Source organism: Triticum dicoccoides, chromosome 3A (assembly GCF_002162155.2).
Source record: "Triticum dicoccoides isolate Atlit2015 ecotype Zavitan chromosome 3A, WEW_v2.0, whole genome shotgun sequence".
Lineage (NCBI taxonomy): Eukaryota > Viridiplantae > Streptophyta > Magnoliopsida > Poales > Poaceae > Triticum > Triticum dicoccoides.
The window spans coordinates 655728828-655756490 of NC_041384.1; the positions used below are offsets into that span (position 1 = coordinate 655728828).

Consider the following 27663-nt stretch of genomic DNA (forward strand, 5'->3'; position numbering starts at 1 on the left):
AGTCTCATCAAATATCATCTCCCTCCCTCGACGAGCAATATGGCCAAGGTACCTGATCATCATGCCTTCTTGGCAATATTGAGGATATCACTTATCCTTAGCGTCTCGGTCAGCTAGGGATTAAAGATTAATCAGAAATTGACAAATTAATCAATTTTATCGGCCGACTATTAATCGGTCATTTTTTTTTACAAATCTCAGATTCCCAACACTAAAATATGTTATATTCAACACCAAAACAATATTGGACAGAAGTGTTACCTTGATTCCTAGCCTTTGAATCCACGTATAATGACAAACAAAATAGGGCAACAATACATATAGCGTAACAAGGTCCACAAAACGCAAATAAACATAGTTTTCGCAAACATAGTGCTATGAATAGGCCCGATTTATCGGTAGATTCCCGATATATCGCTTGTCATAATGATAAATCGGCCCAAACTATAAACGGTGAAGATAAGGCATAACCTTATCGGTCACCCCAAGAATAGCGATAAATCGGAAGATATTTTGAATAGTGAGTTCTTGGTGAGCGACGCGACAAGCTGAGCCCGTGGGTATCTGGTAACCTCGTCCTGCAAGCTTCCCTCCACGCTCCAGCGCCGCTCCGCGGTCCTCACAAATTCATCCATCACATCTCCGAAATGATGCACGACTATCGGCTCAAACGCGGCTCTCATCTGGTTCGCGTACCAGCTTGCGGTGATGAGAGCGTTGTCCCGACCCCGTGTAAAGTCGTGCACCCGCATCTCGGTGATGGAAAAGGAGCCCTCTGCTTGGATGATCTCCCGGAGCTCTTCATCCGAAGGTCCATACACCGGCACGTAGAATGAATCATACTTCGCTTTGTCAATCACTCCCTGTCAATCATGGTATGAGACAGAGAGTTCAAATAGGCGTGTTCAGTAGAAACCGAGATAATAACTACAGGAAAGAACAGTAAAGAAATGTACCTCTGAGGCCATGACACTTAAGATCTGAGCAAAGACTTCCCACACGTGAGAGAATTTCGAAGCGCGGTCATCAGAACGCCTCCCTGCAAGGGACACAACCATCCGGCCTCCTGGGACTAGTTCTTTGGCTCTCAGCTCCAAGAAAAGCGTGAAATCTTTCCTGAATTGTTGTGCATAAGCCTCAAGGACCATAGGGAGCCTTTCACTCCTGGCATGCTCATCAATGTCGTAAGCCCGAATCCAGTTCCTCGTTAGATCTTCAGGAACCTGTAAGGGATAAGATTTTGCTTACAGAATCAAAAGCTAATGGAAATGGATCGATCCATCGAGCAGTATCAAACTCACACCTTTGAGAGCCAATTCAGGCTGTTGGACGAGCAGAAAAGATGCATGGAGCCACTAGTGAAGAGCCTCTCATAAAACGACCCCGGCGTGATCCCAACAGTCACAACAGCAGGCTTGTTGCTTTGACGGAGCATGACCAGGCTCTTCACCACAGTGTTGAAGTCGTTGTCAGGCAGGTCGTTGAGGAGCACGCACACTTCCGGTGGTGGCTGCTGTAACTGAAGGCAGTGGCTATGGATGGCCTCGATGGCAACCGATACCAGTGCCAGCGCGTTTGGTCCAGAGGAGCAGCCCAAGTCCGCGATCAGCATTTTTTCGGGGAACGAGGTGTTAGTGCTGCTGCATAACTCAACGATGGCCGCTTCTATCAGGGGCTTCAGCCTGTTCTGCAGAGCATTCTGCAATAGAGTTTTAACTCTTCAGAAAATCTTGTGTAATCCTTTAGCTAAATGGTATGCTTCTGAACTTCACTAAAAATTCTTTTCAATCTCAGAAATGAAAGGATGTATTGAGAAAGAAAGAGTCAAAGAACAGGTTAGCATAGATCGATGAATTAATCGAGATAAGAGAAGGTACCTGAATACCGGAGTTGCTAGCATAGCTTGTTTCCCCTTGTCCTTGATTCATATGCACCATCTGCTTGGAGGCCATGACTTTGCTTGGAACAAAGCTAGGGTAGAGTCCTTAATCTGCAAGAACCAGATTGGGAAGGCAATGGGTTCAATCAACACTTAAACTGCTTGAGTTGAAAGGTTGGGTTTTTAAAAGCTCAAAAGGATGATGGAAAGACATGAATGGTTGGTCAAATTCTGATCAGCATATAATACAAACAGCCTGTCACTAGCAGAGGTGACATTTTTTTAATTAGCAGGCTTGCTATTTGTATCTGGTTAAATTATCAAAATGGAATCCAATGAAATAGACATTCTAGAGCAGCACCGATGCTACATTTGTTGTGTAGTAAGTAGTAATATGTAGAGTTCTTTATTTACACCCACCGTTCACTTAGTTTTTGTTTAGTGCTTATGCAGAAATACCTTCTGGAATTGCGATTGTTCACAAGCAACTACAGAACTAATACATATACATCAAGCAGCCAAATAATTGGTGATCAGGCATATGAATGAATTAATGCACTGGGGAAATAATCCAAAACATTTCACGCCTAGTTAGTCAAGAGAAAAGAAAATATACCTGAAAACCAGAGTTGTGAGCATATTGTTCCGACGTGCCCTTGAATATTCAAGGACCTTGATTCATATCCACCACTTATTTGGAGACAGAGGCTTTGCCTGGAGCAGGTCTAAACTCCATACCTCAAATCCACAGAAATCAGATTAGGTAGACAATGCTGACACCGTACTTGACACTCAACGCTTCTCTTTTCTATGCCCACCTGCTTGGGTTGTATTTTCCAGGCTTATGGGCTGGCTGCTTATTGGTGTTAAACGTGATATAATCTTCACGTATATACCTTGCGTACAAGGAGAGGAGACCCTGGCTAACCGCATGAGGAGTAGTTAGACAAGATACTCATGTAATCTTTATCTTCTTTTATCTCTTGTATTTCTTCTCCTCCAAGATGTATCTCTACAACAACTTGTACGCATATCCGGGCTTGCAACCCATCTATATAACATGAAACACGTCGGCCAGGATAGGCAAGACGTTTACCGCAAGTCGCACATGGTATACAGAGCCTTCTTCTTCCACCAGAAACCCTAGCTAGTCCATCTCCATCACGTGCGCGCAGCCATGTCTTCCTCCTCCGCCTCCTTCCAGTCGATGTTCGGCGGTGGAGCCCCGGAGAAGCTCACCCGCACCAACTATGTGTTGTGGCGGACACAGATCACGCCGCAGCTGCGGGGCGCCGGCGTCTTTCATTACGTCGACGGCACGGCAGCCGAGCCGGCCAAAGACCTCACCACCAAGGACGCCGCCGGCAAGGAGACCACTGAGCCGAATCCCCTCCATCCGATTTGGGTGAAGGAGGATCAGCAGGTCCTTGGATATCTACTCCAACACTTGTACAAGGAAGTGCTCGTCACGGTGACCACGATCACCACGGCGCGCGAACTCTGGGTGGCGCTGGCGAGCATGTTCTCATCGCAGTCACTCAGCCGTGTCAACAACATCCGCACAGCGCTGATTAATGCGCAGAAGGGCAATCAATCGGTGGCCACCTTCTTCGCCGCCATGAGGGGTCTCGCCGATGAACTCGCCGCGGCGGGAAAACCCATCCAGGATGACGAGCTCATCTCCTACATCATCCACGGGCTGGACCAAGAGTACCAGCCCCTCGTCTCCGCACTAGATGCCCGTGTCACCCCGGTAACCCTCGATGAACTTTTTGCCATGCTCAGTAACTTTGATCAACGTATGGCGCAGTATCATGGCTCCGGCGGTGGCTTCAAATCGTCGGCCAACTCTGCATCCAGAGGCCGCGGTGGTGGCTCTCGCTCGCGCTCATCTTCCCGCGGCAAGGGGAGGTTTGGCGCCGGCGGTGGCGGCTACTCCAACAGCTCACGCGGCGGCGGACGCTCCGGTAACTTCAAAGGGCGTCGTGGTGGTGGCAGTGGTGGTTCCAACAGGTCCCGTCCGGACTTGCCTCGCTGCCAAATCTGTGGCAAACCTGGTCATACGGCAAAGGACTGTTGGTACCGCTACGAAGAAGATGACGGTGATTCCTCGCAAGATGAAGAGAAAGTTGTTGCGGCGGCCGATGGCTCCTATGGAGTAGACACCAACTGGTACGTTGACAGCGGCGCCACCAATCACATCACCAACAAACTCGAGAAGGTCACCATGAAGGAGAAATATCGTGGCAAAGATCAAATTCATACGGCCAGTGGTGAAGGTATGGGTATACGTCACATTGGCCACTCAATTTTTAATACCCCTAGTCGTAAAATTCATCTCAAAAGAATTCTGCATGTCCCTAGTGCTCACAAGAATCTTCTCTCTGTTCATAGAATTGCTATTGACAATCATGGTTTTCTCGAGTTTCATCCTTTCTTCTTTTTGATCAAGGATCGGGCCACGAAGAAAGTTCTCTATCGAGGTAGATGCGTTCGAGGGCTCTACCCGTTGATTCCGGAGTTTAGAAGATTAAATAAACAAGCTTGTGGTGTCATCAAGTTGTCGTCCACATGATGGCATGATCGTTTAGGACATGCCTCTTTTTCTTTGGTTGAAAAATTACTTAGGAAAAATAAGCTCCCGTTTGTTGGTGAGCGCAATATTGAAACTATTTGTGATTCATGTTAGTGTGCTAAAAGTCATCAATTACCATATCCCATCTCTACTAGTGTCTCCACCAAACCTTTGCAATTGATCTTTTCTGATGTGTGGGGGCCTGCCCCCTCCTCTGTTGGTAGACACACATATTATGTAAGTTTTATCGATGACTATAGCAAATTTTTATGGATCTATCTTCTCAAAAAAAGATCCGATGTGTTTCAAGTCTTTCACAACTTTCAAGCTCTCGTTGAAAGAAAGTTCAACAGCAAGATCATTGCTGTCCAATCGGATTGGGGAGGGGAATACGAGAAACTCAATTCCTTCTTCCAAACCATAGGTATATCTCATCATGTATCATGCCCACACGCTCACCAACAAAACGGGTCAGCCGAACGCAAGCATAGGCATATTGTCGAGGTTGGTTTGGCCCTCCTAGCAGGAGCCTCCATGCCTCTTAAGTTTTGGGATGAGGCTTTTCTTACAGCCGTCCACATCATCAACATGCTACCTAGCCGTGTTATCAACAATGAAACACCTATGGAACGTCTCCTACATACAAAGCCAGACTATACCTCTCTTCGTGTCTTTGGTTGTGCGTGTTGGCCAAATCTTCGGCCTTACAATAACCACAAACTCATGTTTCGGTCAAAACGGTGTGCCTTTCTTGGATATAGCGCCCAACATAAAGGCGTCAAGTGCCTTGACATCTCTACTGGTAGGGTATACATCTCACGTGATGTTGTTTTTGATGAGACAAAATTCCCCTTTGCGGATCTTCATCCTAACGCCGGTGCACTACTCCGCAAGGAAATCTTGCTTCTACCCTCTCATCTTTCCGGCTATGATCAAGGGGGTATTACAAATTGTGATGATCATATGTTGACTAACCCTACTAATAGCCTTCATGAGTCTTGTGATGATGCAGAAAACAGTGCAAAAATCGCAGCAGAAAACAATGAAGAAAATGGAGCAGCAGGCCCTCATTTTATGTGTCCTGGCTCGGGGGACATATCTACCTCGGGATTGCCCCAGGTGCTGCAGCCATGCAGCGGATCTTCCTCGGGATCCGCGTCTGGCAGCGATCTTGCCGGGCCAACCACGGTAGGCGCAGACGCGCGCACGGCCGAGTCCGCATCAGCCACGCGGCAAAGGCTGGCGGGCTGCGGCGCTTCTCCTCGCGCGCACGACTCCACGCTCGACAAGCGGCAGGCCGGCACTGGCTCGGGCCGTGTCCAGCGGGAGGCCCAACTGCGTGTGTACACGCGCCGCGCCGCCACTGCTCGTCAGGTGGGCGCGGGGACAGATCCAACCAGCCCAGGGCCCAGGCAATCATTGGGTCGTGATGATGCGACCAGGCCCAGATCTTCTGCGGCGAAATCGTTCCCCGCACCACGATCCACGACCACAAAAGATCCTACCCCGTCATCGCCTGGTGACGCTGCCGGCTCTGGAGGCCCGCGCGGATCCTCCTCGGGATCAGGCGAGGATCAGCTTGATCCAGACCCAGGATCTTCTGCGCCGGATCTCTCTACAGAAGCTCCTGCTGCTACTCCTCCACGTCGAACACGATTGCAACAAGGGGTAATTAAACCTATTGATTATAAACATGTTACAAAATATGGGCTGGTATGTTCTACAGGTGAACCAGAAGAACCCAATACTCTTGAGGAAGCTTTGGGTGATGCAAATTGGAGAAAAGCAATGCATGATGAAATCATAGCACTTAAGAAAAATAGAACATGGCATCTGGTTCCTCCACAACGAGGTAAAAATCTTATTGACTGCAAATGGGTCTTTAGGATAAAAAGGAAAGCTGATGGAACCATTGACCGTTACAAAGTCAGGCTCGTTGCAAAGGGTTTTAAACAACGGTATGGTATTGACTATGAGGACACGTTTAGTCCAGTTGTAAAAGCTGCTACTATTCGTCTTGTTTTGTCCATTGCTGTGTCCAGGGGATGGAGTTTACGTCAGCTAGATGTTCAGAACGCGTTCCTCCATGGTGTTCTGGAAGAAGAGGTTTACATGAAACAACCACCTGGGTTTGAAAACACACGTGCACCACTGCATGTGTGCAAACTTGACAAGGCATTGTATGGACTAAAGCAGGCCCCAAGAGCATGGTACTCTCGCCTCAGTAAAAAGATGCAAGCACTTGATTTTGTTCCTTCAAAGTCTGACACTTTATTGTTTATTTATAACAAATCAAGTATATCCATATTTGTTCTCATATATGTTGATGATATAATTGTGACAAGCTCATCTGATGAAGCAATAACTGCACTGTTGAAGGATTTGAGTGTAGAGTTTGCTCTCAAGGATTTAGGAGATCTACATTATTTTCTTGGCATTGAGGTAAAGCAACACAAGGATGGCCTTCACCTCTCTCAAGAAAAGTATGCAACAGACTTGGTAAAAAAGGCTGGTTTGCAAAGTTGTAAGCCTGCACCCACTCCCTTATCCAGCACAGAAAAGTTATCCCTTGTTGAAGGAGAGCCTCTGAGTTCAGAAAATGGTACAAAATACAGAAGCCTAGTAGGTGCACTACAGTATTTAACACTGACTAGACCAGACATCTCCTTTGCTGTTAACAAAGTATGTCAGTTTCTCCATGCACCTACCACTGTTCATATGACTGCTGCAAAACGTATAGTAAGATATGTGAAAAATACGTTGAATGTTGGCCTAAATTTCAGCAAGTCATCCTCTACACTTATCAGTGCCTTCTCTGACTTTGATTGGGCTGGATGTCTACATGACAGACGTTCAACTGGTGGCTTTGCAGTTTTCTTTGGACCTAATTTAATATCTTGGAGTGCAAGGAAGCAAGCTACAGTTTCAAGATCCAGTACAGAGGCAGAATATAAGGCATTGGCAAATGCAACAGCAGAAATCATATGGGTGCAGTCAATCCTAAAGGAACTAGGTATGAAAAGCACTAGAGCTCCATGTTTATGGTGTGATAATCTAGGTGCTACCTACTTGTCAGCAAATCCAGTTTTTCATGCCAGAACTAAACACATTGAGATAGATTTTCACTTTGTTCGAGAAAGAGTTGCAAACAAACTTCTGGATATTCGATTTATTCACTCTCAAGACCAAGTTGCTGATGGCTTTACCAAAGCTTTACCCACAAGAAGTTTTGAGGACTTCAAGCATAATCTCAACTTGATGAAGTTGTGATTAAGGGAGGGTGTTAAACGTGATATAATCTTCACGTATATACCTTGCGTACAAGGAGAGGAGACCCTGGCTAACCGCATGAGGAGTAGTTAGACAAGATACTCATGTAATCTTTATCTTCTTTTATCTTTTGTATTTCTTCTCCTCCAAGATGTATCTCTACAACAACTTGTACGCATATCCGGGCTTGCAACCCATCTATATAACATGAAACACGTCGGCCAGGATAGGCAAGACGTTTAGCGCAAGTCGCACAATTGGGGGCAATAGTAAGGTACCAAGGTCAGCGTGCTTTGCTATTTTTCACGTTGGTCAGATCAGGATCAGGATATAATACTGACACAACCTGTCACTGGTAAAGACAATTATTTGTTTTAGACTAGCACACTTATTATTTTCATCTGGTTAAACTGTTAGCATGCGATCCAATGAAAAAAAAAAACAAGCATTTCAGATAATTTAGAGCAGTACAAATGCAACCTTTCTTTTGGAGATAAATTCATTGGTGCACATGATTGTGCCTTCGAGTTTTTTGTGCTTTATGCTGCTATACAATGCATTTGCAATGGAAACAAGCAAGTGCAGAAGAAATGCATGTACATCAAGAAGCCGAATAACAAACTAGCACGTATACGGTCTTCAATTCATGATGCGTCGAAAGGAAAAATATAATGAAATAATATCCTAGAATATATCATAGGAGTTTTGTTTATATTCTTACAAAATTATCATGGAACAGAAGGAAATATCTTGTACCTCTGTAGAACTTCAGTGTCACTCAATTGCGCTGTGGGATAGATACTTTGCTGAAACAATGAAAAATATATGTCTCAGAATCACACAGATCCGATTAAGTTTGATGTTGAATTTTAAAGACATATCACGAATTGGTGAGAGATACAGGCTAGCAGCAGTAAGAGCGTCTCCACTAGCCTCCCCAGGACGCCCCCCAGGACACCTTTTTAGGCTCGGTTTTAGGCTCGGATGGCACTTTTCGCCGAAAAACGGCCCAGCCACGCCCCCAACGCCCCCCGGGACATCAAAATAGCGCCGGCAAACCCAGGCGAAACCCGACGCGCTGGGGGTCTCTTGGGGACGCCGGCACAAGTTTCGGCAAATCGTGTCTCACCACATGTCCTTTTTCTTGGCCCACTTAATCATTTTCCTCACAAACTTTTGCTTGGGGTGGGGTGTGACTGGGAAGATGCCCTCTTTATTTCGCCGGATTTCGCCAGATGACCCCCAAGACACCAACTTTTTTGGTTCGGATGATGTTCCTGGGGTTCCAACGGCTGGAGATGCCCTAACACGCCAGTTGTCCTGTCATGCCTTGGTGAGCGATACAACCAGCTCGGGTTTTTGGTATGCTTGACTTGTTAGCTACGAAGCAGGCTCAAGTTCTCGCTGGTCCTCGCAAATTCATCCATGACCTCTCCGGACAAGCCAAAATGCTGGACTATTATTTGTTCGAATGCAGCTCTCAGACTATTCACCATCCTGTTTGGGGTGAGGAGGCCGCTTGTAGGGTCGTGCACCCGCATCTCTGTGATTGAGAAGGAGCCCTCTTCTTGGATGATCCCTCTCAGCTCTTCATCAGAAGGTCCATGCACCGGTATGTACAAAGAGGCTCATCAGAACGCCTCCCTGGGAGGGAAACAACCATCCAACCTTCTGGGACCAATTCTTTGGCTCTCAGCTGCAGGAAAAGTGTGAAATCTTTCCTGAATTGTTGTGCATAAGCTCCAGCGACCACTGGGAGTCTTTCACACCTGACATTCTCATTGATGTCATACACCGGGATTTGGTTTATACTTAAATCTTGAGCCTGTACCTCTGAAGGATCAGATGGTGAAGGGACAAATGCTACTGGAGTGGTGTCAAGTTGATACCTTTGAGAGCCAATGGAAGCTGTTGGATGAACAGAAAATATGCACCGAGCCACTAGGGAAGAGCCTCTCATAGAATGACCCTGGTACAACAACAGCCTTCGCCGATTTGCCAACCAAGCTTTACACCACCAAGTGTTGAAGCCATTGTATGGGAGATCATTAAGGCGTACAGATACTTCTGGAGGTGGCTGCCGCAAATGAAGAAAGTGGCTGCAGGTGGCCTCGAGAGCGATTGACACCAATGCTACCGCGTTTGGGCCAGAGGAGCAGACCAAGTCCGCAATCACCGTCTCCCCGTGCGACAAGGTGGTGGTGTTGCTGCATACTTCGACGATCGCTGCTTCTATCAGGTTTAATCATTCCCAAAATTGTTTTTTTCATTATGATCTTAGTTTAGTTGTTAGTAATATAAGATATATTATGAGAAAATTCTTGATGAGACAGTCTTCAGAAGCCAAGTTTCAGGAGAAGGGACCATAGAAACAACACTCATTAGCAAATTAAGAGAGAAGAAATTGCCTGAAAAGTTGATTTGTGAGCATAGCTAGTTTCCCCTTGGACCTTGATTCATATGCACATCTCTGTTTGGAAGCCATGGCTTTGCTTGCAGCAGGGCTAACCTCCAGAGACCTTGAAACTGAGAGAGCAAGATTAGGAAGGAGATGGTGAGACTGAGATGTCCTGGAAGTTCAGCTCTTGTTTTTTATTCTAACCGGGGATGACTCTTCTGGCTAATTAATTATTTGGTGAAACAGATGGGTCAACGTGCTTATCAACAAAGAGCAGCTAATAGAAATGTTGACTGAAATATTCAAATTCAAATCAGGATATAATACATTAACAACCTATCACTACCAGAGTTTGTTTTATGTCAGCATATTTGTTATTTTGAGGCCATGGGTTCGCTTGCAGTGGAAGTTCAACTTCTCTTTTTCTATGCTCAATAATATGGACAATGTGCTTCTCAATCTGTTACCTGTCTCTACTGTTTGGACCAGCAAGTAGAAAGGCTAAAGGGGAAATAATATGGTCAATGTGCTTCGCCATTAATGTTTTTTTCTTTAGCTACTAGAGATGGCATGTTCTGTACTAGTGAAGAGTCCTACTGTGTTCTTCAAACTACCATATGAACAGAAGGGAATTCCTATACCACACGAGAACTACAATATCAAAGTCAAACACATTATCGGATAAGGGGAAAATACAAACACTTGGCAACGATAATGGAAATATTATTTCAGCAGGTATTTAGTTTTTTCATCTCCAGCAAATATGATTGAATTTGATATTCAATTTTACAAACATGTCATGCCATGTTGAGAGATACAGAGCTAACATCACAATGTGTAGTTTACATAATCAAATGGACACACATTTGACCTCAAAGAAAGCATCAGTTTTACTATCATCAAATGTGATGTACCTTTAGGTACCTGATAATCATGCCTTTGCGAGGGATATGACCAGCATAGCATAAGGGCACTTGGCACGCTCCTCTTGCAAGCTTCCCTCTAGGATATACCGCCGCTCCACGGTCCTCACGAATTCATCCATGACATATCCAAAATGTTGGACTATTACCGGCTCAAACAAAGATCTCAGAAATCCCACGAATATGCCTGGGGTGCTGAGAGTCTTGTTTATATCGGTTCTAGGGTCATGCTCCCGCATCTCCCTGATTGAAAAGGAACCCTCCTCTTGGATGATCTCTCTCAGCTCTTCGAGTGAAGGTTCATGCATTAGCCCATAAAAAGAATCAAACTTTTCTTTGTCGATCACACCCTGTCAATATAACCATAAGATCATGAGGTCAAATATAATGCTCGCACCTTTGATCGCAAAAGATGCATGCTAGAAAAGAAAGTAAAGAAATGTACCTCTGAGACCATGACACATAGAATCTGAGCTACAATTTCTGGAAGGAAAGGGAATTTGGTGGTGATTATATCAGACCGCCTCCCTAGCAGAGAAATAATCATTCGGCCTCCTGAGGCCAACTCTTTGGCTCTCAGCTCCAAAAAAAGTGTGAAATCTTTCCTGTATTGTTTTGCATAGCCTCAAGCACTATAGGAAGTTTTTCACGCCTAGAATGCTCATCAATGTCATATGCTGGGATGAGATTCCTCTTTAGATCTTCTGGAGCCTGTAAGGATAAGGTTTTGCTTACAGAGTCGATGAGTAATGCAACAGGATCGATCCATCAAAGTAGCATCAGACTCGTACCTTTGAGAGCCAATGTAAGCTATTGGACGAGCAAACAAGATGCACAGATTCACTAGTGAAGAGCCGCTCGTAAAACGACCCTGGTGTGATACCGGTAACAACAACAGGATCGTTGCTTTGACGTAGAGTGACTAGGCTCTTCACCACCGTGTTGAAGTCGTTCTCAGGAAGATCGTTGAGGAGCACAGACACTTCTGGTGATGGTTGCTGGAACTGAAGACAGTGATCGTGGATCGCATTGACAGCAATCGATACCAATGCAAGCGCATTTGGACCAGTGGAGCAGCCCAAGTCCGCGATCACTATCTTCCTGGGCTGCAAGGTGCCGGCGTTGCTGCATAATTCAACGACAACCCCTTCAATCAGGGATTTCATCTTGTTCTGCTCAGCGTTCTGCAGTTGACATGTACTTATTCAGAAAATTCAAATTTATTTCTTGTTCTTATTTTGCATAATCTGGTTAGTTTAAACGCCAGAAGGGGAGCCTTGGCGCAGTGGTAAAGCTGCTGCCTTGTGACCATGAGGTCATGGGTTCAAGTCCTGGAAACAGCCTCTTACAGAAATGTAGGGAAAGGCTGCGTACTATAGACCCAAAGTGGTCGGACCCTTCCCTGGACCCTGCGCAAGCGGGAGCTACATGCACCAGGTTGCCCTTTTTTTTTTGGTTAGTTTAAACGCCAGTAGTCACTACAACACGGTTGTTGAAAGAAGGTGTTTTGGGCAGGGCATTTTTCTAAACGCCTCAAAATCGTGATTACTGAAAAAGGCTTTCGCCCCGCTTTATATATAAAGCAACGATCATCAACAACCCGGTACAAACGCACGCCTCCACAACACACGCACACACCCAAGGCGGGATACATAGGCGCTGAGCGCAGCAACACCAACCCTAACACTACAAGAGCAACCGGGGACTTCAACCGTGAACACGCCACCGCGAAGAGATGAAGCCGCATACGACGAACCGTGGGCTCCATGGCGGCGCCTTCATGAAGGTTACGACACCGGAGCGCCGCCACCGCTCGTTCCGAGGATCAGAGTTTCCCCTGGAGCAACACGACGGGTAATGAGAGCTGCGACGACACCTTCAAGAAGGGAATGAGCTTCGCCGCCGCCGGTCTGTCCGAAGATAGAACAGGTTTTCACCCCGGCAAACGCTCACCGCCACCGAACGCCACACCCCGGCTACCACGCTGCCCACATGGTGGCCATCGGGCAGCACCAAGCCACGGGCTCTACCCATGAGCACCGCTCTACCACCACCAGGGCCGCCGCCCCGGCATCCAAGACCTTGACACCACCTCACCCAGGACCCGCCGCTACCCCAACCAAAGAGACGGGCGAAAGGCCCCGCCTTTCGCCCCCCAGCGTCGAGAACCAATAGACCGGCCAAAACTGGCCGCCATCAATCCGTCCTGCAACCCCGGGAGCGAGACGAGGTCGGTCCTGCCGTTGGGCGCAAGATGAGCACGGTCCTGCCGCCAGGCGCGAGACGAGCTCAGTCCTACCGCCGGGCGCGAGACGAGCTCGATCCTGCTGCACCAGGCGCAAGACGAGTGATGGACCGCCGCTGGGAGAGGGCCAACCCTTCGACAAAAGTAGCGCCCGGACGACGAGCAGAGGGATCGAAGGCCGAGCAACCACCATCGCTAAGAACCACCACCGCAGGCACGCAGTAGCGGTCACCAGCCCCCGCCGCCAATGATGCTGGCCGGGCTTTGCCCGTCAACTCGCCGTGGCGGCGGCGAGGAGAGGAGGTGGGGAAGGAGAGGCCCTGGGCCGGCGGCTAGGGTCCCCCCCCCCCTCCCCTCGAGCGCTCGCGAGAACGTCGCTGGAGTCTTCCCCTTTACAAAGCCACCACAAAATCGTGTTTAAGGAGGCGTTTCAGGGGAATCGGCTCAAATCATCTCTATCTTAAGGCGTTATACAAAACCGCCTTGGATTGTATGCATCTTTGGACGTGTTTTTCAAAAAAGCCTGAAATTGGAAGAGATTTGAGGCGGTTCTCATAAACGCCTCTCAATCAATTGTGGCGTTTCTCAGAAATCACCTCCAATCGTGGCGCTGTGCTTAGAGGGTCGGATGGCGTGGCAGGATGGTCGGTCTCCAAGCTGGCCATATTTGCGGCGGCTGGTGCAATGAACAGGCGGCCGAACCTGCGACACAACTTTCAGTCAGCTTGCATCAGACTCTTGCCTCCGGCCTACTAGGCGTCGCCGTTTAATACCAACGTTGGGGGCAGAGGCTGAACGCACGACCAGGCAGTTCTTGTCTTCGTGTTGTGTGGATAGGACGCTATACAGATCGTGGGACGTGTCCATGTATATCTGACTATCTGTATAGCTAATAATATACTCATGTGGTTGTTAGTGTGCTACAACAGCCCGTTCCTGTGTTCTAGTCCTGTGCATAGTTTAAAAAAATAACGTGAACCGGTGTCTTGCCCAGGTTTTTATGGTGTGCCGGTCTTTTAGTAAAAAAGCAGAAAAATATTCAGAAAAAAGGTGCATCAACAAGGAATAAAACACCTAACCTTTAGGGAAGGCATGCTAAAGGCCCAATAACCAACTAGGCTAATAACACTTTGTGATTTATTAATGATTTACATCCAATATTATGTGTATTCATTTGATGTGAAGTCAAAATTTTGAAAACTTACCTTAAATATTCCAGTTTTTTGTCGCAAATGAACCGATAGACCAGAGGTCCGACCACTAAAACCCTGAACCAGAAGCTTCACCGGTTCTGTTGCCGGTTCGGTTTTTTAAACTATGGACTTGTGACATTCTGTCTGTAGTCCCATACTGCTTAGGGCTTAGGCAACAAGAGTCCGATGTACTTAAAAGGAGGAAACGTGGTTACTGATTCAGAAACCACAACTATAGTACCAGCTAATGGGTTTAAGGCTTAGGTTAATTTGTTATGTAAAACACGGAAGGTGCGTTTTAAGAAAACGCTGCATAAATTGTTAAGAGGAGTTTTTGTGTCTTTTGGTGGCGATTTAGATGACATTGTAATATCAACCGTGTTGTAGTGAATATAAGATACATAATTATGAACAAATTCTTGGTGAAACAATCTTCGGAAGCCAAGTTTCAGGAGAACGTAGAAACAGCACTAACAAATTAATCAATAGAGGAGAAAATACCTGAATACTAGAGTTGTTAGCATAGCTAGTTTCCCCTTGTCCTTGATTCATAATCGGTGCCGTCTGTTTGGAGGCCATGGCTTTCCGTGCACCAGGCTCAATCTCCAAAGACCTTGAACCTGAGAAAACAAGGTTAGGAAGGAGATGGTGATGAAGCCCTTCAGTTCTACCTTTTATATGCTGCCCGGGCTGCTTATTGGGTGGACCGATAGGGGCTGCTAACAGTTAGATTGAATGAAAGAGTCGGTCAAATTAAAATCAAGATAACAAATTAACAACCTGTCACTACAGGAGTTTGTTTTAGATCAGCAGATTTGACATTTTGAGGCCATGCCTTTGCTTGCAGAGTGGAAGTTCAATTCTTCTTTTTATATGCTCAACTGGGGATGACTCTTCTGGCTGCTTATTGGGGGCAATTACTAAGGTATAAACGTGTTCATCAATTGTTATCTGTCACTACAATTGGGGGCAGTTATATGGTTGAAAGGTTGAAGGGTCAAAATTCAGATAAGAATAACGACCTGTCACCGCCAGTTATGATACTCTTAAACCGGTGTGTACAGAGACACCGAAGGAGGAGGGTAGGCGGCATTTCGTCAAACAGATGGCGGGCCATGGAGCGGCGAGGGAGCGAGTCAAGCTTCCAGGCCCCTTTTTGCTTCTCTTGTTAGCAATCCGGCGACTCTGGTAGAGGTAGACTAGCTTCTTCGCCTCCAGCGACGGCGCAGGGAGTAGAGGCAGACGACTACGCCGCCACGTTCTTTGACCACCTGCACGCAGCCAGTAGAAATCCCGTCAGGATCCGCGGCATATACGGCGAGAGGAGGGGGCGTTTGAACGAGCAGAACCTGCGGGGAGATTGGGGCGACGCCGACGCCATGCGCTATGACGAGGAGGAGGCGCTTGAGCGCGTCGGCGTCGAAGAGGTGAGTCGAGGAGCGCCGGGATGGCGGCGCCGTCGTCGTAGAGGCGCGCGTCCGGGTACGTCCGCCCCACCACCCACGGAGCCGCCGCGCCTCTCGCCTGCAACCCGAACATCCCCGACTCTCTCCGGCTCTCGCCGGCCGTCGTGTCTCGCTCGCGAGACCGTGGGAGGTCCGTGTCCAGTTCACAAGCTGGGCCGGCATTCTCATTTCGCTCTTTCTGGTCCACGCTATCTGGGCCAGCATTGAGAGGGCATAGGCTTTCTTACACCCATCCGTGCGTGCTCATTGGGCCAGTACACTGACTCTGCGTTCGAGCTCTCTGCTTGATTTGCATTTTGAACATTTATTTTTGTCGGAAGTAGGATAACATAGTTTTTTTAAAGCACCCCATATGAGTATTAATTAAGCCAAAGAAAGTTCTTACAATCATTCGTTACAGCATACACCACGCAAGGCGAAACAGAATTAAAAAGAATCCCATCGGACCTAGTACTAAAGCTAAACTTAGCAACCTCATGTGCCATCCCATTGGCAGTCCGACTTATCTTTGCAATATTAAAATTTTGGATCATCCTAGATATACTCAGAGCCTCATCCATCAGATCAGCTAGAGGGGACCTGTCAAGCTTCTCATTTAAAAGAAACGTGTGTACGAAAGCATAGTCAGTCTCTAAAATAATAGATTGGTGAAGGGTGATACCTATATAAAGTCCTGCGAGGCAAGCACGGAGCTCAGCTTCATTTACACTGGTACACCGATCAATAAAGTCCCATGAAGAAACAATAATATCTCCAAATGAATTACGAGCTACGACCCCCACACTGGTTGCATTAGTACTCCCCACAAGACTGGCGTCAACATTGATCTTGATATGATCATTAGGGGGAGGAGTCCACACCACATGATCTTTTAACGGTGTGTAATCCGCTACAACTCCGCTCATCTTCTCCCTACCTTTGTTGCTAGCGTCCAATTGAGCGGTGTCATGACTAGACGTAAAAGTGGTTCAAAAATTGTTCCTAGCCTCTTCAGTACCGTGCATTGCCCTTTCTCACCTTAAGAGTTGGTGCAAACTTCGCCGGTGCATCCAAACACCATGATACGATTGAAGGAAATATGCCCTAGAGGCAATAATAAAGTTATTATTTATTTCCTTATATCATGATAAATGTTTATTATTCATGCTAGAATTGTATTAACCGGAAACATAATACATGTGTGAATACATAGATAAACAGAGTGTCACTAGTATGCCTCTACTTGACTAGCTCGTTGATCAAAGATGGTTATGTTTCCTAACCATAGACATGAGTTGTCATTTGATTAACGGGATCACATCATTAGGAGAATGATGTGATTGACTTGACCCATTCCGTTAGCTTAGCACTTGATCGTTTAGTTTGTTGCTATTGCTTTCTTCATGACTTATACATGTTCATATGACTATGAGATTATGCAACTCCCGTTTACCGGAGGAACACTTTATGTGCTACCAAACGTCATAACGTAACTGGGTAATTATAAAGGTGCTCTACAGGTGTCTTCGAAGGTACTTGTTGGGTTGGCGTATTTCAAGATTAGGATTTGTCACTCCGATTGTCGGAGAGGTATCTCTGGACCCTCTCGGTAATGCACATCACCTAAGCCTTGCAAGCATTGCAACTAATGAGTTAGTTGCGAGATGATGTATTACGGAACGAGTAAAGAGACTTGCCGGTAACGAGATTGAACTAAGTATTGAGATGCCGACGATCGAATCTCGGGCAAGTAACATACCGATGACAAAGGGAACAACGTATGTTGTTATGCGGTCTGACCGATAAAGATCTTCGTAGAATATGTAGGAGCCAATATGAGCATCCAGGTTCCGCTATTGATTATTGACCGGAGACGTGTCTCGGTCATGTCTACATAGGTCTCGAACCCGTAGGGTCCGCACGCTTAACGCTACGATGACAGCTATATTATGAGTTTATATGCTTTGATGTACCGAAGGAGTTCGGAGTCCCGGATGAGATCGGGGACATGACGAGGAGTCTCGAAATGGTCAAGACGTAAAGATCGATATATTGGACGACTATATTCGGACTTCGGAAAGGTTTCGAGTGATTCGGGTATTTTTCGGAGTACCGGAGAGTTACGGGAATTCGCCGGAGAGTATATGGCCCTTATTGGGCCATACGGGAATAGAGGAGATAGGCCAAAAGGAGGGAGGCCTGCGCCCCCCCCCCCCTCTGGTCCGAATTAGACAAGGGGTGCAGCCCCCTTTTCCTTGTCCCTCTCCTCCTCTTTCCTTCACTCCTACTCCAACAAGGAAAGGAGAAGTCCTACTCCCGGACTCCCCCCTGGCGCCCATAGAGGGCCGGCCGGCCTCCCCCCTTGCTCCTTTATATACAATGGTAGGGGGGCACCTCTAGGCACACAAGTTGATCAGTTGATCTCTCCCAGCCATGTGCGGTGCCCCCCTCCACCATATTCTACCTCGGTCATATTATAGCAGTGCTTAGGTGAAGCCCTGCGTCGGTAGCAACATCATCACCGTCACCATGCCGTCATGTTGACGGAACTCTCCCGCGGAGCTCTGCTGGATCGGAGTTCGTGGGACGTCATCAAGCTAAACGTGTGCTGAACTCGGAGGTGCCGTGCGTTCGTTAATTGGATCGGTCGGATCGTGAAGACGTACGACTACATCAACCGCGTTGTGCTAACGCTTCCGCTTTCGGTCTACAAGGGTACATGGACAACACTCTCCCCTCTCGTTGTTATGCATCACCATGATCTTGCGTGTGCATAGGAATTTTTTTGAAATTACTACGTTCCCCAACAATGGCATCCGAGCCTAGGTTTTATGCGTTGATGTTATATGCACGAGTAGAACACAAGTGAGTTATGGGCGATATAAGTCATACTGCTTACCAACATGTCATACTTTGGTTTGGCGGTATTGTTGGATGAAGCGGCCCGGACCGACATTACGCGTACGCTTACGCGAGACTGGTTCTACCGACGTGCTTTGCACACAGGTAGCTGGCGGGTTTCAGTTTCTCCAACTCTAGTTGAACCAAGTGTGGCTACGCCCGGTCCTTGCGAAGATTAAAACAGCATCAACTTGACAAACTATCGTTGTGGTTTTGATGCGTAGGTAAGAACGATTCTTGCTAAGCCCATAGCAGCCTAGTAAAACTTGCAACAACAAAGTAGAGGACGTCTAACTTATTTTTGCAGGGCATGTTGTGATGTGATATGGTCAAGACATGATGCTAAATTTTATTGTATGAGATGATCATGTTTTGTAACCGAGTTATCGGCAACTGGCAGGAGCCATATGGTTGTCGCTTTATTGTATGCAATGCAATCGCCCTGTAATGCTTTACTTTATCACTAAGCGGTAGCGATAGTCGTGGAAGCATAATATGGCGAGATGACAACGATGCTACGATGGAAATCAAGGTGTCGCGCCAGTGATGATGGTGATCATGAAGGTGCTTCGGAGATGGAGATCACAAGCACAAGATGATGATGGCCATATCATATCACTTATATTGATTGCATGTGATGTTTATCTTTTATGCATCTTATCTTGCTTTGATTGACGGTAGAATTATAAGATGATCTCTCACTAAATTTCAAGATAAAAGTGTTCTCCCTGAGTATGCACCGTTGCCAAAGTTCGTCGTGCCCAGACACCACGTGATGATCGGGTGTGATAAGATCTACGTCCATCTACAACGGGTGCAAGCTAGTTTTTGCACACGCAGAATACTCAGGTTAAACTTGACGAGCCTAGCATATGCAGATATGGCCTCGGAACACTGAGACCGAAAGGTCGAGCGTGAATCATATAGTAGATATGATCAACATAGTGATGTTCACCATTGAAAGCTACTCCATTTCACGTGATGATCGGTTATGGTTTAGTTGATTTGGATCACGTGATCACTTAGATGATTAGAGAGATGTCTATCTAAGTGGGAGTTCTTAAGTAATATGATTAATTGAACTTTAATTTACCATGAACTTAGTCCTGGCAGTATTAGCATATCTATGTTGTAGATCAATAGCTCGCGATGTTGCTCCCCATTTAATTTTTATATGTTCCTAAAGAAAACTAAGTTGAAAGATGTTAGTAGCAATGATGCGGGTTGGATCCGTGATCTGAGGTTTATCCTCATTGCTGCACAAAAGAATTATGTCCTTGATGCACCGCTAGGTGATAGACCTATTGCAGGAGCAGATACAGACGTTATGAACGTTTGGCTAGCTCAATATGATGACTACTTGATAGTTTAGTACACCATGCTTAACAGCTTAGAATCGGGACTTCAAAGACGTTTTCAACGTCATGGACCATATGAGATGTTCGAGGAGTTGAAGTTAATATTTCAAGTAAATACTCGAGTTGAGAGATATGAAGTCTCCAACAAGTTCTATAGCTAAAAGATGGAGGAGAATAGCTCAAGCAGTGAGCATGTGCTCAAAATGTCTGGGTACTACAATTGCTTGAATCAAGTGGGAGTTAATATTCCAGATAAGAGAGTAATTGACAAAGTTCTCTAGTCACTATCACCGAGTTACTAGAACTTAGTGATGAACTATAATATGCAAGGGATGACAAAAGTAATTCCCAAGCTCTTCGTGATGCTGAAATCGATGAAGGTAGAAATCAAGAAAAGCATCAAGTGTTGATGGTTGACAAAGACCACTAGTTTCAAAAAGGGTAAAGGGAAGAAAGGGAACTTCAAGAAGAACGGCAAGCAAGTTGCTGCTCAAGTGAAGAAGCCCAAGTCTAGACCTACGCCTAAGACTGAGTGCTTCTACTGCAAAGGGACTGGTCACTAGAAGCGGAACTGCCCCAAGTATTTAGCGGATAAGAAGGATGGCGAGGTGAACAAAGGTATATTGGATATACATGTTATTGATGTGTACTTTACTAGTGTTTATAGCAACCCCTCGGTATTTGATACTAGTTCAGTTGCTAAGAGTAGTAACTCGAAACGGGAGTTGCAGAATGAACAGAGCCTAGTTAAGGGGGAAGTGACGATGTGTATTGGAAGTGGTTCCAAGATTGATATGATCATCATCGCACAATCCCTATACTTTCGGGATTAGTGTTAAACCTAAATAAGTGTTATTTGGTGTTTGCATTGAGCATGAATATGATTTGATCATGTTTATTGCAATACGGTTATTCATTTAAGTAAGAGAATAAATTGTTATTCTGTTTACATATATGGTTACACACCCAATGAAAATGGTTCGTTGGATCTCGATCGTAGTAATACACATATTCATAATATTGAAACCAAAAGATGCAAAGTTAATAATGATAGTGCAACTTATTTGTGGCACTGCCGTTTAGGTCATATTGGTGTAAAGCGCATGAAGAAACTCCATGCTGATGGACTTTTGGAATCACTTGATTATGAATCAGTTGATGCTTGTGAACCATGCCTCATGGGCAAGATGACTAAGACTCCGTTATCCGGAACAATGGAGCGAGCAACAGATTTGTTGGAAATCATACATACTGATGTATGTGGTCCGATGAATATTGAGGCTCGCGGCATGTATCATTATTTTCTGATCTTCACAGATGATTTGAGCAGATATGAGTATATCTACTTGATGAAACACAAGTCTGAAATATTTGAGAAGTTAAAAGAATTTCAGAGTGAAGTGGAGAATCATCGTAACAAAAATAAAAGTTTCTACGATATGATCGCAGAAGTAAAATATTTGAGTTACGAGTTTGGCCTGTTGGAAATATGCCCTAGAGGCAATAATAAAATGATTATTATATTTCCTTATTCATGATAATTGTCTATTGTTCATGCTATAATTGTGTTATCCGGAAATCATAATGCATGTGTGAATACATAGACCATAACATGTCCCTAGTAAGCCTCTAGTTAACTAGCTCATTGATCAATAGATAGTCACGGTTTCCTGACTATGGACATTGGATGTCATTGATAACGGGATCACATCATTAGGAGAATGATGATGGACAAGACCCAATCCTAAGCATAGCACAAGATCATATAGTTCGTTTGCTAGAGCTTTTCCAGTGTCAAGTATCATTTCCTTAGACCATGAGATCGTGTAACTCCCGGATGCCGTAGGAGTGCTTTGGATGTACCAAACGTCACAACGTAACTGGGTGACTATAAAGGTATACTACAGGTATCCCCGAAAGTATCTGTTGGGTTGACACGGATCGAGACTGAAATTTGTCACTCCGTGTGACGGAGAGGTATCTTTGGGCCCACTCGGTAATGCATCATCATAATGAGCTCAATGTGACCAAGTGTTTGGTCACGGGATCATGCATTACGGTACGAGTAAAGTGACTTGCCGGTAACGAGATTGAACGAGGTATTGGGATACCGACGATCGAATCTCGGGCAAGTAACGTACCGATTGACAAAGGGAATTGTATACGGGATTGATTGAATCCTCGACATCGTGGTTCATCCGATGAGATCATCGTGGAACATGTGGGAGCCAACATGGGTATCGAGATCCCGCTGTTGGTTATTGACCGGCGAGTCGTCTCGGTCATGTCTACGTGTCTCCCGAACCCGAGGGTCTACACACTTAAGGTTCGGTGACGCTAGGGTTGTAGAGATATTAGTATGCGGTAACCCGAAAGTTGTTCGGAGTCCCGGATGAGATCCTGGATGTCACGAGGAGTTCCGAAATGGTCCGAAGGTGAAGATTTATATATAGGAAGTCCAGTTTCGACCATCGGGAAAGTTTCAGGGGTAATCGGTATTGTACCGGGACCACCGGAAGGGTCCCGGGGGTCCACCGGGTGGGGCCACCTATCCCGGAGGGCCCCATGGGCTGAAGTGGGAGGGGAACCAGCCCCTGGTGGGCTGGGGCGCCCCCCATGGGCCTCCCCCTGCGCCTAGGGTTGGAAACCCTAGGGGTGGGGGCGCCCCACTTGGCTTGGGGGCAAGTTCCCCCCCTTGGCCGCTGCCCCCCCTTGGAGATCCCATCTGCTAGGGCCGGCGCCCCCCTAGGGGCCCTATATATAGTGGGGGAGGGAGGGCAGCCGCACCAAGTCTCTGGCGCCTCCCTCTCCCCACGTAACACCTCTCTCTCTCTCTCTCGTTGGAGCTTGGCGAAGCCCTGCCGAGATCACCGTTGCTTCCACCACCACGCTGTCGTGCTGCTGGATCTCCATCAACCTCTCCTTCCCCTTGATGGATCAAGAAGGAGGAGACGTCTTCCCAACCGTACGTGTGTTGAACGCAGAGGTGCCGTCCGTTCGGCGCTAGGTCATTGGTGATTTGGATCACGACGAGTACGACTCCATCAACCCCGTTCTCTTGAACGCTTCCGGTCGCGATCTACAAGGGTATGTAGATGCACTCCCCTCTCCCTCGTTGCTAGATGACTCCATAGATTGATCTTGGTGATGAGTAGAAAATTTTAAAATTCTGCTACGTTCCCCAACATGGCCTTCAGTTAAAACAATGTGAAATAGTTTCACTACTCACGCCACCTGGAACACCAGAGTGTAATGGTGTGTCCGAACGTCGTAACCGTGCTTTATTAGATATGGTGTGATCTATGATGTCTCTTACCGATTACCACTATCGTTTTGGGGTTATGCATTAGAGACAACTACATTCACGTTAAATAGGGCACCATCTAAATCCGTTGAGACGACACCGTATGAACTGTGGTTTGGCGAGAAACCTAAGCTGTCGTTTCTTAAAGTTTGGGACTGCGATGCTTATGTGAAAAAGTTTCAACATGATAAGCTCGAACCCAAATCGGAGAAGTAAATCTTCATAGGATACCCAAAAGAAACTGTTGGGTACACCTTCTATCACATATCCGAAGGCAAGATATTCGTTGCTAAGAATAGATCCTTTCTAGAGAAGGAGTTTCTCTCGAAAGAAGTGAGTGGGAGGAAAGTGGAACTTGATAAGGTAATTGTACCTTCTCCCTTATAGGAAAGTAGTTCATCACAGAAATCTGTTCCTGTGACCACTACACCAATTAGTGAGGAAGCTAATGATGATGATGATCATGTAACTTCAGATCAGGTTACTACCGAACCTCGTAGGTAAACTAGAGTGAGATCCGCACCAGAGTGGTATGGTAATCCTGTTCTGGAGGTCATGTTACTTGACCATGACGATCCTACGAACTATGAGGAAGCGATGATGAGCCCAGATTCTGCGAAATGGCTTGAGGCCATGAAATCTAAGATTTGATCCATGTATGAGAACAAAGTATGTACTTTGATTGACTTGCCCAATGATCGGCGAGCCATTAAGATTAAATGGATCTTCAAGAGGAAGATGGACGCTGATAGTAGTGTCACTATCTACAAAGCTAGAATTCTCGCAGAAAGGTTTTCGACAAGTTCAAGGTGTTGACTACGATGAGAGTTTCTCACTCGTATCTATGCTTAAGTCTGTCCGAATCATGTTAGCAATTGCCGCATTTTATGAAATCTGGCAAGTGGATAAACAAAACTGCATTCCTTAATGGATTTATTAAAGAAGAGTTGTATATGATGCAACCAGAAGGTTTTGTCAATCCTAAAGGTACTAACAAAATATGCAAGCTCCAGCAATCCATCTATGGACTGGTGCAAGCATCTCGGAGTTGGAATATACGCTTTGATAAGTTGATCAAAGCATATAGTTTTATACAGACTTGCGGTGAAACCTGTATTTACAAGAAAGTGAGTGGGAGCATTACATCATTTCTGATAAGTATATGTGAATGACATATTGTTGATCGGAGATAATGTAGAATTATTCTGCAAAGCATAAAGGAATGTTTGAAAGGAGTTTTTCAAAGAAAGACCTCGGTGAAGCTGCTTACATATTGAGGATCAAGATCTATAGAGATAGATCAAGACGCTTGATAAAGTTTTTCAATGAGTACATACCTTGACAAGATTTTGAAGTAGTTCAAAATGGAGCAGTCAAAAAGGAGTTCTTGCCTGTGTTACAAGGTGTGAAGTTGAGTAAGACTCAAAACCCGACCACGGCAGAAGATAGAGAGAGAATGAAAGTCATTCCCTATGCCTCAACCATAGGTTCTATAAAGTATGCCATGCTGTGTACCAGACCTATTGTATACCCTGCCTTGAGTTTGGCAAGGGAGTACAATAGTGATCTAGGAGTAGATCACTGGACATTGGTCAAAATTATCCTTAGTGGAATAAGGATATGTTTCTCGATTATGGAGGTGACAAAAGGTTCGTCGTAAAGGGTTACGTCGATGCAAGTTTTGACACTGATCCAGATGACTCCAAGTCTCAATCTGGATACATATTGAAAGTGGGAGCAATTAGCTAGAGTAGCTCCGTGTAGAGCATTGTTGACATAGAAATTTACAAAATACGTACGGATCTGAATGTGGCAGACCCTTGACTAAACTTCTCTCACAAGCAAAATATGATCACACCTTAGTACTCTTTGGGTGTTAATCACATAGTGATGTGAACTAGATTATTGACTCTAGTAAACCCTTTGGGTGTTGGTCACATGTCGATGTGAACTATGGGTGTTAATCACATGGTGATGTGAACTATTGGTATTAAATCACATGGCGATGTGAACTAGATTATTGACTCTAGTGCAAGTGGGAGACTGAAGGAAATATGCCCTAAAGGCAATAATAAAGTTATTATTTATTTCCTTATATCATGATAAATGTTTATTATTCATGCTAGAATTGTGTTAACCGGAAACATAATACATGTGTGAATACATAGACAAACAGAGTGTCACTAGTATGCCTCTACTTGACTAGCTCGTTGATCAAAGATGGTTATGTTTCCTAACCATAGACATGAGTTGTCATTTGATTAACGGGATCACATCATTAGGATAATGATGTGATTGAATTGACCCGTTCCGTTAGCTTAGCACTTGATCGTTTAGTTTGTTGTTATTGCTTTCTTCATGACTTATACATGTTCCCATGACTATGAGATTATGCAACTCCCGTTTACCGGAGGAACACTTTGTGTGCTACCAAACATCACAACGTAACTGGGTGATTATAAAGGTGCTCTACAGGTGTCTCCGAAGGTACTTGTTGGGTTGGTGTATTTCGAGATTAGGATTTGTCACTCCGATTGTCGGAGAGGTATCTCTGGGCCCTCTCGGTAATGCACATCACCTAAGCCTTGCAAGCATTACAACTAATGAGTTAGTTGCGAGATGATGTATTACGAAATGAGTAAAGAGACTTGCCGGTAATGAGATTGAACTAAGTATTGAGATGCCGACAATCGAATCTCGGGCAAGTAACATACCGATGACAAAGGGAACAACGTATGTTGTTATGCGGTCTGACCGATAAAGATCTTCGTAGAATATGTAGGAGCCAATATGAGCATCCAGGTTCCGCTATTGGTTATTGACCGGAGACGTGTCTCAGTCATGTCTACATAGTTCTCGAACCCGTAGGGTCCGCACGCTTAACGCTACGATGACAACTATATTATGAGTTTATATGTTTTGATGTACCGAAGCAGTTCGGAGTCCCGGATGAGATCGGGGACATGACGAGGAGTCTCGAAATGGTCGAGACGTAAAGATCGATATATTGAACGACTATATTCGGACTTCGGAAAGGTTCCGAGTGATTCGGGTATTTTTCGGAGTACCGGAGAGTTACGGAAATTCGTCGGGGAGTATATGGCCCTTATTGGGCCATACGGAAATAGAGGAGATAGGCCAAAAGGAAGGAGGCCTGCGCCCCCCCCTCTGGTCCGAATTGGACAAGGGGTGCAACCCCCTTTTCCTTCTCCCTCTCCTCCTCTTTCCTTCACTCCTACTCCAACAAGGAAAGGAGGAGTCCTACTCCCGGTGGGAGTAGGACTCCCCCCCTGGCGCGCCCATAGAGGGCCGGCCGGCCTCCCCCCTTGCTCCTTTATATACAGGGGCAGGGGGCACCTCTAGACACACAAGTTGATCAGTTGATCTCTCCCAGCCATGTGCGGTGCCCCCCTCCACCATATTCCACCTCGGTCATATCGTAGGAGTGCTTAGGTGAAGCCCTGCGTCGGTAGCAACATCATCACCGTCACCACGCCGTCGTGTTGACGGAACTCTCCCGTGGAGCTCTGCTGGATCGGAGTTCGCGGGACGTCATCGAGCTGAACGTGTGCTGAACTCGGAGGTGCCGTGCGTTCGGTACTTGGATCGGTCGGATCGTGAAGACGTACGACTACATCAACCGCGTTGTGCTAACGCTTCCGCTTTCGGTCTACAAGGGTACGTGGACAACACTCTCCCCTCTCGTTGGTATGCATCACCATGATCTTGCATGTGCGTAGGATTTTTTTTGAAATTACTACGTTCCCCAACAACGATACACTCTGTCACACATAAGCCTCCTTATATTTTCCTCAAAACAGCCACCATACCTACTTATCATGGCATTTTCATAGCCATTCCGAGATATATTGCCATGCAACTTCCATCATCATCATATACATGACTTGAGCATTTATTGTCATATTGCTTTGCATGATCGTAAGATAGCTAGCATGATGTTTTCATGGCTTGTTCGTTTTTTGATTTCATTGCTACGCTAGATCATTGCACATCCCGGTACACCACCGGAGGCATTCATACAGAGTCATATTTTGTTATAGTATCGAGTTGTAATATTGAGTTGTAAGTAAATAAAAGTGTGATGATTATCATTATTAGAACATTGTCTCATGTGAGGTTATCAAAATAAAAATGGCCAAAGAAGCCCCCCC

At 45.8% G+C, this 27663-nt stretch overlaps 1 protein-coding gene and 1 pseudogene across 1 annotated transcript; both read right to left on the reverse strand.

Annotated features, from left to right (window-relative positions):
• Positions 1-418: 418 nt before the first annotated feature.
• On the reverse strand, positions 419-1952 carry LOC119272564 (salicylate carboxymethyltransferase-like). The gene is made up of 4 exons (XM_037554031.1): positions 1878-1952; positions 1304-1699; positions 957-1223; positions 419-863 (listed from the first exon to the last, which is right to left on the reverse strand). Exons 1-4 carry the CDS (start codon positions 1950-1952, stop codon positions 480-482), a joined length of 1122 nt encoding a protein of 373 aa, XP_037409928.1. The 3' UTR covers positions 419-479.
• A 7148-nt stretch (positions 1953-9100) lies between these two features.
• LOC119269984 lies at positions 9101-16089 on the reverse strand (annotated as a pseudogene).
• Between the last annotated feature and the right edge of the window lie 11574 nt (positions 16090-27663).

Excerpts from the sequence above, each read along its gene's own strand:
- LOC119272564 (XM_037554031.1), bottom strand. The coding sequence starts at position 1,952 with ATGGCCTCCAAGCAGATGGTGCATATGAATCAAGGACAAGGGGAAACA. Across the intron at positions 1,700-1,877 it reads CTAGCAACTCCGGTATTCAG|AATGCTCTGCAGAACAGGCT; the intron begins GTACCTTCTCTT and ends ACTCTATTGCAG. Across the intron at positions 1,224-1,303 it reads GCCTGAATTGGCTCTCAAAG|GTTCCTGAAGATCTAACGAG; the intron begins GTGTGAGTTTGA and ends TATCCCTTACAG.